The sequence below is a fragment of the Ostrea edulis genome, chromosome 4 (genome assembly GCF_947568905.1).
Source record: "Ostrea edulis chromosome 4, xbOstEdul1.1, whole genome shotgun sequence".
Lineage (NCBI taxonomy): Eukaryota > Metazoa > Mollusca > Bivalvia > Ostreida > Ostreidae > Ostrea > Ostrea edulis.
In genome coordinates this window covers 29042921-29060318 of record NC_079167.1, presented here as the reverse complement: position 1 = coordinate 29060318, position 17398 = coordinate 29042921, and the positions used below count along the sequence as shown (strand labels likewise).

Below are 17398 nucleotides of genomic sequence, written 5' to 3'. Positions count from 1 at the left end.
GCGGAGTTCCCCTATGTCATTGTTTTTCTACTTCATGATTCAGCCTGAGAAGTCACTCTCAATGGCTAGCAGGTATGTTCGTCATAAATGTAATTATAGTTTATACAACACTGTAATGTAACAGAAGTACAGTGATTATTTCATTTATTTACATTTACAATCTCTTTGCCTTTGATTCTTTACAAATTGTAATGATAGCCATTTCCTCGTAAATGTGTTGAAGTTGTAGATAATGCGCGTATGAATGTACTGTAGCTAAAAATGTTACGTCTATTTCAACAACTGGGACTTCCGACAGAAATGAAAGTAGAACATAAATATTAGAAATAACCTTCAAATTTGAAAATACATGAGGGTACGAACTGCAACTCTTCACGTAGACATACTTTTTGCAAAGAGCTTGCGTATGTTTCAAAATGAAATTCATTTCTTAAATGAATTATTACCTTCGCAGAAGGGGAGGGGTACAAAGAGGGACATACATATAATACATAATACACAAAAAAAGATGATGGGGTTCCTCATTGAAAATATTTATGTAATCTTGGTGATGAGGTCTTCCAACAGTTTGTTTGAATTACCATAGGCTCCAACAGTTTGTTTGAATTACCATAGGCGCGCATTATGCCCCATTGTTAGCTGACCTGGGTTTTTTGGGGTTTTTTTTTTTTTTTTTTTGTATTTTTATGAGGCAGAATTTATTTAAAAGCTTAGATGATCAATTTTTAAATTGACACAGGTTACTGACAAATAAGTTGATGTTACAGGAGTTTCAACAGTTTCGGTTAAATTCAGCATTTCGCAAATTCCTTTGTTGTTATAACGATCTAATTTGAAAGTACAAGGCATCATTTGGTCGAATGCTGTCTGATGTGTTTCATACCGACAGTTCGGCCGTTCTTTACATACTGATTTTGACTACGGATTACTCCGTTCGCCTGATACAAAAATATATGGCCCACGGTGAGTGTAACCGGTCAACAGGGTATACTTACTCCTCTAAGTACTTTTAGTATGTCCAGACGTCCTTGTTTGTCCTCTTTTAAAATTATACCACTTATTGAAGTTACGGAAGGTATACTATTTTGATCCGTCCGTTAGTCAGTCCGTCAGTCCCTTTCTTGTCAGCACAACTTCTCTAAGATCACTGAATAAATTTATTATAGAACTTCGTAAAACTTTGTAGTTAGTAAGGCCACGCTGTGTATATGTGCATATTCCCAGGAAAATTCCGATTCAACGATTTGAATGGGAGTTATGCCCCTTTTGAACTTAGAATTTCTAGTGTCTGTCACACATGATAATATGAACTATTAACAAGGTTTAATACAATAATTGTGTGTGTGTGTGTGTGTGTGTGTGTGTGTGTGTGTGTGTGTGTGTGTGTGTGTGTGTGTGTTTACAGCTGGGGAATGACACCGTTACAATATTTTCTTACAGATGTACATCATGCATATAGATACATGTACGCCATATAGTTACAAAAATATAATCGGAAATTCTTCGTCCTCTTTGGTGGATACCAGTTTGTCCCATACATGTTCAATAACGTTTAAATCTGGTAATTTGAATGGCCGAGGAAGAACCTGGATATTGTGCAAAATACACCTTAGACGAGCTGTATGTGGTCTGGTGTTGTCATGTTGGAATACTTTCTGGAATGCTGCATTATTGGAACCACGTGTGGCTGTATGACTTCATCAATATACCGTTGAGCTGTCAAAGTACCCTGTATCTGAATCAATGCTGTCCTGCCTGTAAGATATTGTTGCCCACATCATAGCAATACCCCTTCCAAACCGGTAAGCCTACTGGATGCAATTTTGCGCTAAACGTTCATTTTGGCGCCTCTGAAGTAAAATTCGAGACTTATCGCTGAACCAAAAGAAGTCGGTTCCGGTGATGTTGCGGAGTCGGAACAATGCCACAAACAGGTCTGTGCGCTCTAATCCCAGCATCCCTTAGTAAATTGCAAACAGTCTGAACTGATATTCTGCGAACCCCAGGAATGACCCACGCTGTAGATGACCCTGTTGTGAATCGTGGTCTACCTGCTCTATGACGATCATTTGATGAACCATATCTGCTCCAAATGCGAGACATGGTGTTTTGTGCAACATTGAAATGATACATGATGTTTTGTGCAACATTGAAATCTCCTGTAACTTCGTCCAGTCGTTCAGTTACGTTGTTGCATTAAGCGTAAATAAAAAGTAATCAAACAAGATATATCAGAAAATATATGCCCCCCCCCTTCCCCATCTCCTAAGAACAGAATAGGGAGGGAAAGACGTATTTATGATATTGACCCTTGATCTCCTCAAAATCTCGAAGTGTCTTCTTTAATAAAGATCCCTCCGTGGCCGAGTGGTTAGAGCATCGCGCTCAAAATCACACGGCTTTTCACCTCTGGTCGGCGAGGGTTCGAATCCCGCTCGCGTCGGTAAGTGAGAAAGTTTCCCAGTTTACTCTCGAAAGGTCGGTGGTCTCTTCCCAGGTACATTGTATCTGGGTTCTCTCTTCCACCAATAAAGACTGGGCGCCACCAGATAACTGAACATTTGCTGAGTGTGGCGGAAAACAGCAAACCAATCAATCAAAGGCCATAAGCGCCGAGCATAGGCCTACATTTTGCAGCCCTTCAGCGGCAATGATGACGTCTCCATATGAGTGAGATATTCTCGACGAGAGGGACGTTAAAAAAAATACAATCAATCGATCTTAATTATTATTAATTTTTATCAACATGTGGTCCTCCACACCAATTTAACCGGAATGGAATTAAGTGAGAAGTTCTATTATACAGCAGATTTTTCTCGGGGGTAACTTGGCTGTGATAGGGGGAATCACATAAGATATCTAGCCATATTTCCGTGGGGGTTACATGTATACTGCTATATAGCCAGTTTGCAGGGGAAGGAATTGTTAATAGGAAAGTCTACTATTTTATATATAATACAACACCGATTTTTGTGAGAAGTTTTGAGAAACACGCAGGTGCTGTATACAACCCAAACCGTACCTACATGTACTACCCGGAAAAGTTTATTATAGTTCATAATCAATACCAAATAGATCGCAAAGGAAATTAGTAGATAAAGAGGGCCCCGATAATTTTAAGATACTTGCAAATTCACAGTCATATATCTCCAGTTTACTGTGATGATTGAGGAATACAACGATTTTTAGGTCAGGTGACCTATTGTGATCAGCACGTGTCCGTTGTGTGTTAACATTTGAACATAAATATTTAGGTACGTGGTCATTTTTCGTTACATGGAACAGCGTTGTAGTAATGGAAACTACCACCATGAATTTCACGGTTACATATGTACTGCACCTCAGGCGCTTGAGTGATAGATTCACAACTTTTAAATATTATCCGATTGTTTTTTTTTTAATATATGCACATCCATGTAAGCTAATCATTTATACGATAACAACCCCTAGTTCAACAAAATCCATGTTATCGAGCGCAAGTATTTTATGTTTCTTATCAGAAAAAATATTATACTTTGTGCGTAGAGTGCAGTGATCATGTAAAATTATTAGTCTTATCATTTAACACCCCCCTCCCGCCAAGGACAGGTACATGTAACTGGTACTACCAGGTAATTACGTCTCTCTCTCTCTCTCTCTCTCTCTCTCCCTCTCTCTCTCTCTCTCTCTCTCATATATATATATATTTAAAAGCACTAAAAGTATTCGGATCTATGTGTACACAAATGAATAACATTATAATATTATCGTTTCTCCATTTGAATTTTATTGATAAAAAGGAGAGTGTGACACTCGAACGGAAGGGCCGATTATCTGATAGCGTACTGACAACGAGGAAAGACAATTCAACCGTATCTACAAATCAACAACCACTGACTCTGGGAACTCAATATTGTAAGATGCAACAGAGTATCACGTGAGGAAATTGATCTTATCGTCTGCTAACTACATTGTGATCCCGCGGGGGTCGGGAGAGGCAGGACTGGACCCCGTAATGTAGGTGGCTCTCCTTAAATGAGATCAGGAAATGGCTCTGTACAAGGTAGGGTTTGTACTTTTAATTGCTCGGGTGTATAAATGTCGGAGTAACTTCCCTTTGACAGCACACTCTATTGAGTGCTTTGTTATTCTAAACTTACATGCAGGACCCTAGGCGATTTTCACCGACATTCCAATCACCTAGCCTATTGTACTGATAAGAAGCGAAATTTTGTCAATATCAGGTGGATATGAATTGTAAAAAAGAAAACAAAACAAAAAACAAGTACATGTAGGAACACTCGCCGTGTACGCTATTGTCATCGCCGTTCATACGTGAGAATTTATTGATTGTCTTTTGAAATACTGAAAATAATTTGGAAGGGAAATCATAGGATCACATATTTTATTTACGCTAGGGTGTCTGCTATTTCCGTGACGCTGAATGGTTATCGTGACATTTCCCTGGTAGAATAGCTATATTGATAATATAGCATTGTAATACGGACAATGCTACAATTATAATTATAGATTTTTTCCGCAACATGTGTGTATTTGTGATAGACAATGAATCGATAGAAAAGTGAAACCCATCACAGCATTGTACCCCGTGCGCTAACTACAACGTGCGCTGGATTTCATTGCGGATATGGTAAAACATGTCACGTGTGGTAGTAAAAGATCACGAGTTTTGCTGTACCGTATATAGATGTTTGCGACACTCTTTGGAACTGATAGACTTTCAGTGTGTAATTGTGAATTTATTAAAACATGCATAATATATTATATTTACAATATAGAGATGAATTGTTACATGCATATTCCAAGTACACGCCGTATTCAGCAAAGTAAAAAAAAAAAAGAACAGGCTTTATAAAGCATTGATTTTACTAGCAGATGTATGTGGGATTTCACTAGATCTAGATCTTGAACACACACATGTTGCCGTTGGCAATTTCTTCGATCTTTTGATCGTGTATAAAAAAAGAAGAAGAAGAAATTATCTATTTTTCATGTTGAATAATTTCGCTAACATGCTATTCTATAATTTATCTTATTACTAAAGTGTATATTATATTTGATCAATTTATAAGTAGGCAATGTGTTGTTGTTTTCCTATCTATGAAAAGTGTCATTAATATTCGAGGTGTATTCAGGGGCGGGTCGATCATTCAGAGGTAGGGGTTGTCGATCAAAAAAGGCAGGGTTGAGGTGGATACCATCTTGAGGCGAATCCCCCAAAAGCCCCTGTTTTTTGTTGGGTTTTTTTTTGGGGGGGGGTCTATTTAAAAACAAGAGGGGTGGGGTGTCCTCCCTATCAGTAGTCTCCAGCAGAAAGGAATGCACCAATTTAGAGTTATCTCGCATTTTACATGTTCAGTTTACTCGCACAACTTTTGCATGTACAGACATCAAATTAGAGTATCTCTCTATGTACAATGGGATGGGACTGATGTGTCTCCAGTTTGGTGTCTGTGTTTACAATAAGCACTTTATAACACTCTTCACTTTCTCTTTGCAGTCGAAATCGGATGATGAATTTGAGATAATAGAAATGCAGGTAATGTGTTGATAATAAAACCACTCTTCCATTGTGTTTTCTAATTTCTGAAAGTGTATCCTCCTATTACCCATAAACTCTCAAGTACAAATTGTCAAAATTCGTCATATCAACATGACTATGATTACAATACCCACAAATGGTATGGCAAATCCATGATTGTTTTTAAAGTAAATCATGACAGTAATTTTTTTAAAAACTTTCTATGCGCCCGCCCCCTCCCGGGACATGATATGGCCGGAGCATGCAGTGTTAACCCAGTCTGGCCTGTTACATTGTAGTTTCTTTTACCGGTCTTTTACAGATATCGATCTGATTTTTAGTGAAAGTTGAATTTTGAAGAGGTAACAGGTCACGGTCCGATTTCACAGCACTCTTTATTACGTTTGGCAAAGTTTTGAAGCACAGTTTTCCGAGCTTTTTTCTCACATAATGATTTACGTTTGGCCGGTGTGTGCAGTGGTATTTTGGGAATGAATTACTTACGATTGTCACTCCATTTGACGTACATGTAATTTCAGTGGAGTTATGGCTCTTGGACTTATACACAGACTTCACTATTTTTGCTATCATTGCTGAGTTTTCATGTGTACATATTGTTATGTGTTGAGGAGTTGGCGCTTTGGTCTTTGAAAATTTCAGTTTCAATTTTCAGTAGAGTTGTAGTTACTGATAGTGAAGGTTGAACATCGGTATCTCGAAAACCATGGATATGTTGAAGTAGTTGGAAGTCCCCAACTATATTTTATATAAATGTATTTTAACCTTAAGGCCAGATGATATAAACAATTTTTTCTACCTTTAGCACTGAAGAGTTCCCATGGTAAAAAATATTTTGGTTGGTTTTGGTTTTCTCATTTATAGTTGTTTGGAAGTCTTCTGTGTTTTAAGAGCAGGAAAGGGGTCAGTAAACAATTATGGCACTAGAATCATTAAGGAGGAAAAAATCAGGAAGATTTATTAGTAAAAAATGTCATCAAAGGTTACAGAATGCTAAGAAAGGTTATGCATTATCCCTTGGACGTATGATAGTGAATGTTGATCCCAATAACAACATGGTGATCGAGGAGAAGTTGGATGAATCAAGAAAATTTTTCGTCTGAGGATAATTCACAAGAATGCCTAGGAAATGAAGACACGTATCCATCTGATGCATCAGAGAGTGAGGAATCGGAAGAAGAGCACGAGGAGATGATTTGTTGGAGAAGTGGGAGATGAGTTGTGGAACTTGGAATTCTAGTGGACAATTTGGGAAAAAAGTTGTGCTAAGTGTGATAGACCACTAGATTTAAGACATTGCGAGGACGAAAAACGGCATGGACTTGGATTATTGCTATATTATATAAGATGTCAGCAGAAAGCATGCAGTCATGTTTCTCCTGGTTCTACTGGGAAACGTCATAATGCAGAAACTAACGTAATGCAGAAACTAACGTAATGCAGAAACTAACGTAAAATAGCACATCAAAGATATCCTGTATTAGGCATATTTTTATTATTTTCAGAGATGAATAGCAAAGGAAAACCAAGAGTGACAAAAACAGTAAAATCATAAATGCCATTGTAAATTATTTTCAGAAATTGTAAAATTGTACTCTTATATTATGGGATATAACTATTCTTTGTCTTCAGAAAATCAGCCAATGTCATTTTTACAATTTTGCTTCTCAGAAAATTCACCCCGTATGGTATATGTTCTTTAAGTTTATTTTACATTTTAAACATTAAGTCAACATATTATGAAGTTTATTTCAATTTTTAAACCTTTACTGAGGGTGCAATGTCCATATATGTAATTTTATTGAAGCAGCAACTAATATTTACCGAGTGTAAAATTTATAAAGAATTCATAGTTTACATGTTATGTTGTAAATCTAATATCTGTACACTCTGTTCTCCTTGACAGTCATTTTTTTAGGGATAAAAAAGGTAAACAAATGAAGAATAAACTAATTTACCATAATAACTATTGATTTGTACTTTTTTGGAAATACTGAAAATATTTCACTCTCCAAGTCAAAGGGGAAAAGAATTCAAGAAAATATCCACTTTTATAAAAGAATGACATCATATAAAGTCTCTTTGAAAGAAAAAATTGTTTGTATCATCTGCCCTTAATATTTCGAATTCTCGGATATTTTGAAGTTTTTTTATACGGCCCCCATCGAGTATGACGTAGAAGTGTGCTATTATGACGTAGAAGTGTGCTATTATGATAGTTTGGTGTGTAACTCTAACTATTATCATTAATAAAATTAAAACCAAGTTTAAGATTTTCATCAAAATAAAGATTTCGGTTTGTAGCATCATATAAAATAAATTTTAGTACGGGAAGACAATAATGTAATTTTGCTTCTTTCAGAGATAGGTTTTCTAATGCAAGCATTGAGAACATTTGTTTATAAACTTTTTTTTTCTGTCATAGAAGTAGTAAATCTTAATTTTTCAACAAAACATTGGCTGATTTTCTCAAGACAAAGAAGAGTTATCTCCCATAATATAAGAATAAAATTTTACAATTTCTGAAAATAATTTACAATGGCATTTATGATTTTACTGTTTTTGTCACTCTTGGTTTTCCTTTGCTATTCATCTCTGAAAATAATAAAGATATGCCTAATACAGGATATCTTTGATGTGCTATTTTACGTTAGTTTCTGCATTACGTTAGTTTCTGCATTACGACGTTTCCAATTAGAAACAGGAGAAAGATGACTGCATGCTTCCTGCTGACATCTCATATATAGCAATGATCCAAGTCCATATCATTTTTCGTCCTCGCAATGTCTTAAATCTAGTGGTCTACCACACGCAAAACAACCTTTTCCCAAATTGTCCACTAGAATTCCAAGTTCCACAACTCATCTCCTACTTCTCCAACAAATCACCTCCTCGTGCTCTTCTTCCGATTCCTCACTCTCTGATGCATCAGATGGATACGTGTCTTCATTTCCTAGGCATTCCTGTGAATTATCACCAGACGAACAATTTTTCTTGATTCATCCAACTTCTCCTCGATCACCACGTTGTTATTGGGATCAACATTCACTATCGTACGTCCAAGGGATAATGCATAACCTTTCTTAGCATTCTGTAACCTTTGATGACATTTTTTACTAATAAATCTTCCTGATTTTTTCCTCCTTAATGATTCTGGTGCCATAATTGTTTACATTGTTTACTGACCCCTTTCCTGCTCTTAAAACACAGAAGAGTTTCAAACAACTATAAATGAGAAAACCAAAACCAACCAAAAATATATTTTACCATGGGAACTCTTCAGTGCTAAAGGTAGAAAAATTTGTTTATATCATCTGGCCTTAAGGTGATTGTGATGTAAGGTAGACTAGCTATAAAAAAAAATTAAAAAGTTACACCGGCAGTGAAGGTAATCTTAAAACTTCCTTTCGGTGCACCACGTTTCCGCAATTTAATTGATATTACGTTTCCGCAAGAAAAATGTTACGATTCCGCAATTTCGTTTTTACTATTCCGCAAAAAATATGGCATTACGATTCCGCAAATTTCTTACCTGGATTACTAGTTAAAACAAAGCATTCTTACCTGGATTACATGTAAAAACATAACATTTCTATGGCATATTTATTTTGAAATTCTGACCATACAACCTACAGCATTGCATAAAATACTAGCATTCATGTAATAACACTATATAAAATGTTCTGAACTGTATGTACACCCTTTCGTTTGTATTTAAACTGCCTTTTTGATAATTTTGAATTTGTCCACGTCTTTATGGTATATCCAGGTGAAAGGTTATCGCGATTCTATGAAAGTCCGGCTACCAAACATTTTGGTTAGAATCATTGGGGGATGGTCAACACGTGTCTGGGAATTGGTTCTTTGGAATAAGGCATCATTTTTGTGGGGATTGTTTATTTTGTGAATAAGAGGAAATGATCGTCTTCTAACCACCCACTGTCGTGTAGTGAAACATTTAATAAACGAATATAAGTAACGCTTCTTTGTTGTTTGTTAGGTTTACTTAAAAAAGATTCTTTTAGGAATAATAAATTATAGAAGATGTTGATGTGCTTGATCCTTTGGTAATATAGACCTGCAAAACACGTTTCTTATCATCCACAATGCTTTCATGAAGATGAAACAGTATTTATCAACTGCTAGAATGGTAAACATTTTTTTTCCAGACATGTAAAGGCACTGATGAAGACGGGTTTGAGATGATTGACATCAAAAAGGTATCACGTTAGTAGAAAAGACTTGAAGGGAATAGATAACGAAATATTTCATTAAAAATATTTCAAAGATTCAAAATCGCCGTTTAGCAAATTGAAATGTACGTAGACGTTTCGTAAATAGGCATAATACTTGATTCATTATTCAGCTATTTATACCGTGGGGATCCGGGATAGAATAGGTCCTTAGTACCCCTTGCTTGTCGTAGAAGGCGACTAAATTGGGTGGTCCTTCGGATGAGACCGCAAAAACCGAGGTCCCGTGTCATAATAAAGATCCCCCCCCCCCTGCTCAAAGGCCATAAGCGCCAAACATTTTGCAGCCCTTCACCGGCAGTGGTGACTTCTCCATATGAATGAAATATTCTCGAGAGGGACGTTAAACTATATTTAATCAATCAAGTAACTAACTATCAGAGTACAAACAGTGTAGAATAGAGTTTTTACTAGTGCATATACTAATGCTAGTATCTACAGTTTACTGTACAACTTAACTATAGTTAAACAAAACAGACAAGCTTTATTGTATGACAAGCTTCATTTTGATTTACAACCAATGCTTCCTTTTTGTCGCATAATAAAAAAACCCACTGTAGTGACTATTTCCACGTACTTTGATTCATGATAAGTACGCTTATTCATTCACTATATTAGTGACCGTGATTTATGGTGGTCAATACGAGAACTGTGGAGATGTGATTTATCCTAAACGATCCTAATTCAATTATCATGCAGCAGAAAATCCAGAAATTTTAAACACTAATGATCGGATCAAGAGAAAAGAAGCATTGATAAATGAATTCTGACATTTAACGTACAGCTGCTAAAGCCCAGGGAAATAATAAGCGACATAATCATACAATATATGTCCTTTTAAAGACTCCTTGTAAGATCTTGGACATTGATTACAAAAAATCGTGAGTGAAAATGACGGTGGAATCAACATTCTCGCCAAAATCCGCAGAATAATAATTTTGATTATTTCTGTAATATTTTTTTATCCTTTATGTTAAACATTGACGACTGTAAGTGATATTTTGAATCGCCAGAGATTCGTGTTTTATAATGCACCTGGTTAGATACGACATGCACTATGCCCATGTTATAAGTTACATGTACGTGTGTTCTGGACTCTTTGATAACTACTGCAGAATTGCAGACAATCAGTGTGTCTCATTCAATCAGTGTGCCCAATATTTTCCATAGATCTCTTAGATTTCCTCATTCAAGAGAAATGAATTATTTTCAATTTTTCACATTATAGTATGGCATTTGTCTTCCGCTCTATTCAATGATTAACAAAATGGAACTGTTTCAGAAAACGAATTTTCGCTATAAATCTTCTGTTCAATGATCATTCTTTCAGCCGAAGTCTCCTAGACCACACATCACAAGATCTAAAAACAACAACGAATCCAGTCATAATGATAATATAGAACTTTTACATGAAAGACGAGACAAGTTATCAAATTTGGCAGCTTCTTCTGAAAATCTTGCTAATAAGGTAAGAAATATTTGACCAATATTAAATGATTGAAACCTGATCCATATATCATGTTTTGCCTGTCATTCACATTTCATAATTTGTATTGTTATACACCTCAATTTTTTTCAATATGAAACTAATACAATTTAGAACCAACATTTTAACTGTTAAATCAACTCTCATACTCGTGGTCTGTTGACCGGTCAACAGTTTACGAACTGTTTACCGGGCAATTCACATGATTTTCGGTCTGCTCCTTTTTTTTAAGTAATGGCGAGGCTCACTGATTTGACAGATGATGAAATACAGAATTAATCAGATATGACGCAGAACAGAAACACGAAAAATATAATTACTGATTATTAATTAGGATATTGGGTAATACATTGTATGCTTTTAAACTAGTGGATACGTTTTTAATTTTCGCAATCACTCTGAATTGTTATAAGTTCTAAGTCAACAAACATGTGTATAACAAAACAGTGATAGACTGCGTACGGCTTCGGGCAACAGATCCCTTCTCGGATCAAACAAAACAGCTGTTGTCCTCGGATGCAGTCAATAACTGTATTCTCTTAATGGGGGGTGGGGGGCACCTCTCGCTTCTCCCGCCCCTTTTTGTCTCTCTCCTCGTTCCTTCTATTTCCCCTGCCCCTTTTTGTTTCTCTCCATCAGCTTCCTTTCTCCTTTTCTAATTTAAAAAAAATAGGAAAATTATGGTGGCGTGTTTTAAAATTCTCAACAATCAACTCACCAGATATAAAAGCTTACTTAATCATTGTAGATTCAAAATTGTTCAAATCATAATCCCTGAGGGTAAGGTGGGGCCACCATAGGGAACCAAAGTAATATATGGGAATAAATAGGGAAAATCTTTTAAAAGCAAGAACAACAGGGCCTTGATAAAGCATATTGATATGCAAGCATCCTCATGTACAGATTTTAAGTTTCTTTAAATCATGACCGCCGGGGTAGGGGAGAGTGTAGAGGACCGCAATAGATGATCAAAGTTTTATATGGAAATATTTTTGGTAAAATCTATTTCTCAAGAGCAATAGGGTCATGATAATGTTAATAGGCAGGCATCCTCAAGTAGTTTATATTCAAATTTGCTGAATTTAATGCCCCAGGGGTAGGGTGCGGCCTCAATAGGAGGATCAAATTTAGGAGGAGAATTTTAAAAATCATCTCTTCAAAATTAGCATGATCATGATTGTTCATTTTAAAATGCCAGTGTCCTCATATAGTGCAGTTTCATTTTTTGTTAAAATCATGACCCAGAGATGGGGTTAGGAAGGCACTTCAATAGGTAATCAACGTTTTACATAAGACTGAACAGGAAAAACCCCTTATTCTCAAGAGCAACAGGGACAGTGTTAGTCATATAATATGCAAGCACCTACATGTAGTTAGTGCTGATTCCAGATTTTTTTTTCATCCTGGTTCGAAGAAGTAGGGTGTCGTCTTCTTCTATCCTCAAAAGTAAAACCAAGAGGAAATACGTATAACAGAGAACAGGCTTTTGGTGCAGGAATTAGCTCACCTGTCTAATGCACGGTTAAACAAGGATTAGCTCACTTGACTAATGCACGGTTAAACAGGGATAATCTCACTCGACTAATGCACGGTTAAACAGGGATAATCTCACTTGACTAGGGCACGGTTAAACAGGGATAATCTCACTTGACTAATGCACGGCTAAACAGGGATTAGCTCACTTGACTAATGTACAGTTAAACAGGGATAAACTCACTTGACTAATGTACGGTTAAACAGGGATAAACTCACTTGACTAATGCATGGTTAAACAGAGATAATCTCACTCGACTAATGCACGGTTAAACAGGGATTAGCCTACTTGACTAATGTACGGTTAAACTGGGATTATCTCACTTGACTAATCCACTGTTATACAGGGATAATCTCACTTGACTAATGTACGGTTCAACAGGGATTAGTTCACTTGACTAATGCATGGTTAAACAGGGATAAATTCACTTGACTAATGCACGGTTAAACAGGGATAAACTCACTTGAGTAATGCACGGTTAAACAGGGATAAACTCACTTGAGTAATGCACGGTTAAACAGGGATAATCTCATTTGACTAATGCACGGTTAAACAGGGATAAACTCACTTGATTAGTGCACGGTTAAACAGGGATTAGTTCACTTGACTAATGCATGGTTAAACAGGGATAAATTCACTTGACTAATGCACGGTTAAACAGGGATAAACTCACTTGAGTAATGCACGGTTAAACAGGGATAAACTCACTTGACTAATGCACGGCTAAACAGGGATTAGCTCACTTGACTAATGTACGGTTAAACAGGGATAATCTCACTTGACTAATGCACGGTTAAAAGGAGATAATCTCACTCGACTAATGCACGGTTAAACAGGGATAAGCTCACTTGACTAATGCACGGTTAAACAGGGATTAGCCTACTTGACTAATGTACGGTTAAACTGGGATTATCTCACTTGACTAATCCACTTTTATACAGGGATAATCTCACTTGACTAATGTACGGTTCAACAGGGATTAGTTCACTTGACTAATGCATGGTTAAACAGGGATAAATTCACTTGACTAATGCACGGTTAAACAGGGATAAACTCACTTGAGTAATGCACGGTTAAACAGGGATAAACTCACTTGAGTAATGCACGGTTAAACAGGGATAATCTCATTTGACTAATGCACGGTTAAACAGGGATAAACTCACTTGATTAGTGCACGGTTAAACAGGGATAAACTCACTTGACTAATGCACGGCTAAACAGGGATTAGCTCACTTGACTAATGCATGGTTAAACAGGGATAAATTCACTTGACTAATGCACGGTTAAACAGGGATAAACTCACTTGAGTAATGCACGGTTAAACAGGGATAAACTCACTTGAGTAATGCACGGTTAAACAGGGATAATCTCATTTGACTAGTGCACGGTTAAACAGGGATAAACTCACTTGATTAGTGCACGGTTAAACAGGGATAAACTCACTTGACTAATGCACGGCTAAACAGGGATTAGCTCACTTGACTAATGTACGGTTAAACAGGGATAATCTCACTTGACTAATGCACGGTTAAACGGGGATAATCTCACTCGACTAATGCACGGTTAAACAAGGATTAGCTCACTTGACTAATGCACGGTTAAACAGGGATAAGCTCACTTGACTAATGCACGGTTAAACAGGAATAAACTCACTTGACTAGTGCACGGTTAAACGGGGATAAACTCACTTGACTAATGCACGGTTTAACAGGGATTAGTCCATTCACACAGTTCTGTGGAATTCTAATGTTATATAGAGCACAATCAACAGAGACGTGATAACAGGAATTGATGGCGGGGATCGTGTATCTTTTTCTGTGTACTCTTGAAAGGAACCAACATGTGCAGTGTTTGACATTTTGTGTAAAGCTTGTGATAAGGAAGCAGATAATTGTTTAGCAAATTGTAGGAATTCGTGATGAAGCTAAAAAGTATTGACTTCTCAAATTCAACTTATCTTATAAAGAGCACAACATATTGATTTTAGAATTAGAAATGGCCTTCGGTTCACCAAAGGGACAGACGCTGGATTGAATGCTCTGTCACTTCTAAATGTATAATATGTTGTGTAGATTAAGAAGCAAATATTTTAAAAGATAAACTGTTAACAGTTTCTATCGCTTTGAATGTGATACAGAGCTTTGCTATGATACTAACGTACAGTTTGCGTGTGCCAAGTTATTTCTTTAATTATCACTTGCTGCTTCAAAATAAATATTTGTTCTCAAACAGATCTTGTGGTTTTTTCCAGACGCAACAATATCGAGATAATATGGAAGCGGTGAACAAGACTTTAGCCAGACGCTACAGGCTTTCTAACCGCCGCCTCACCATAGCTATAATAGCTATTACCGTGTGTGTAGTGATAGCGGTAGTAGTAGCGGTAATCTTGTTTACAAACAAGTCGTAGCGCTAGTATCGTTCGATCACCATGGCCTCTCCTTGCCTTCTTGAGCTGTAAATAAGAAATATTAAAGATTTTGTTTTTGTTTTGTTTTTTTACAATTGTATCTGGGGGAGTGCGGTTTGAATGAAGCTATCTCACGAGATGTTAATATAAGGGACATTTGAAAATAAAATCTGTAATTTGCCACTGTGTTAATATGAAATATTCGGTCGAGGACAAAATTCACCAAAGGGTCACCATGAGCGATGTTTTAGATGCGAAAGTGCGAGTGTGGATTACGTGATCATACTTTTTTCTTGCATCATTGATTGTGGTATTAAGTCGCTTTGTGTAAAAACGATATATTGGCGAAGAAATTATTGTATAAAAACGTATTTTAAAAAAACTAGCATTGTAATATTTCAGGTTGCTTTGTAATGCTTTTTTGGGGTTTATTATGCAATATGTATATACATATCCATGTTTTTTTAAATCTTGTTTTTAAGTGTTTGGTGTGTTTTTTACAATCAGTGCAATACAAATATTTGAATGTTTAAATAGTTTGTTGTTTACTCCCTAACATCTACCACTTAGGCCAATTCAACTTAATTAGTAGATTATCATCCAGGGTCACCAAAAAGTATGGGGTGGGTGGGGGATTTTATTTTTTTTATTTTTATTTTCTGAGAAAAATATTAATGACAAACGAATTTTTGTCAACAGATGTGCTTCATTTAATGCAAGATGGATATCAATCTATGCTAATTTCACAGACGAATTCCAGGTTAAGCTTAATTTCAAACACAAGAAGATACCAAACTTCTTCAAGATTTACGCCCATAAGAATGCAAGAAACCATATTCTTCATGTGGCTTTTCACGTTGCTATGCCGAAAATGTAAACAAAAAGTGTTAAAAAAAAAAAAAAAAAAAAAAAACCCCTGAGTTGGACATGAAAATTTTCTGGAAATCGCAAGTTTCACAAAATAAAAAAAAAATCGGGGTGGGCCAATTTTTGAGGGGCGGGCGGGGATGATAATCTATCAATTAAATTGAATTGGCTTTAATTGATGTTTCAACCAGAATTGTGAATTCAACAGCCACATGGTCAAAGATCCAGACCGCAAGATGGGACCATCATTATATGGGCCTAGTGAAATATATCTTTAATAACTTGTACGTCTAGAAAACAAGCTACAATCCCATGGTGGTTATATACATGTAGGAATCACCATGTCTGTCCGTCCGTCTGTTCTCTTCCATCCTACTTTTAGCAGGTTATATCTTTGCAGGGCCGTAAGTAGGGTTCTAAATCAGGGGAGGCAGGGGATTGGGGGCCGCCGATTGACTTTACGACTGAAAATGACACTTTTTAAATCCCAATTTATCATGTTTGTGTTTCATTTGTACTATGTAAAGAATCGTAATATGGTGTCAAAGACAAAGGTGCTTGTCTTCATTTTAAACATATATCCTATAATATAACATTTATATAATTTTATTTTCTTTTTTGCCAAAAAATCAGACGAGGCAGTTGCCTCGTCTGCCTCATCGGCAGTTACGGCCCTGCTTTGTGATGGATATACATACAGTTAAGAAGTCCATGCATGATACAAAGGTTGCTTATGACAACCAGATGTATCTCAATCCTAAACCAATGTCATGTGACCACGGTCAATGTTCTTTATATAATAGAAGCCTATGTATGGTCCATTACGTTGTAATTTGGAGGACATAAAACCTCATTCTGGACACACAAGCTACACAAATTATTGATATCTTTTGATCAATCATCCCAAAAAATGTTGTTGAATAACACTCTCAATTTACGCAATTTATTTAATTAATTTATTGTGACGTCCCTATATGAGTGTTTTTTGAAATGTTAAATAAAATAACAGGAAAACATTGCATCAAATTCATTTTTCTTAATAATTTAATTCTTGGTAGGAATTTCGAAAAGTTCCATACAAATATCTAAACTTCATATCTTAGAGCAAGATTTATTACGAAATGTGATAATGTAGGACAAAAAGACAGACTAGTCCATTGTGATCAGGCTTTCGTTTGTATGCCGTTTTACGACGCATTCAAGAATTTTCCACATACGTTGCGACGTAACCATCTGTGGGTAAAGTGCCACAAATTTCTCTTCCTGACATCTTAGGGTTCTTTATCGCTCCAAATTCTACTGTGACATG

General features: G+C 36.3%; 1 protein-coding gene across 4 annotated transcripts; it reads left to right on the top strand.

The window, feature by feature from the left end:
* Positions 1-20: 20 nt before the first annotated feature.
* On the top strand, positions 21-15756 carry LOC125668065 (uncharacterized). 4 transcript variants are annotated; one of them, XM_056161141.1, is made up of 6 exons: positions 21-72; positions 3780-4042; positions 5501-5539; positions 9709-9759; positions 11123-11260; positions 15064-15756. In XM_056161141.1, the coding sequence occupies exons 2-6, from the start codon at positions 4028-4030 to the stop codon at positions 15220-15222; spliced, it is 402 nt and encodes a 133-aa protein (XP_056017116.1). In that variant the 5' UTR covers positions 21-72; positions 3780-4027; the 3' UTR covers positions 15223-15756. The 4 variants fall into 4 exon arrangements, with proteins under 4 accessions (XP_056017116.1, XP_048757781.2, XP_048757780.2 ...); XM_048901823.2 differs by lacking the exon at positions 21-72 and adding an exon at positions 2540-3611; XM_048901824.2 differs by lacking the exons at positions 21-72; positions 5501-5539 and adding an exon at positions 2528-3611.
* Positions 15757-17398: the final 1642 nt, after the last annotated feature.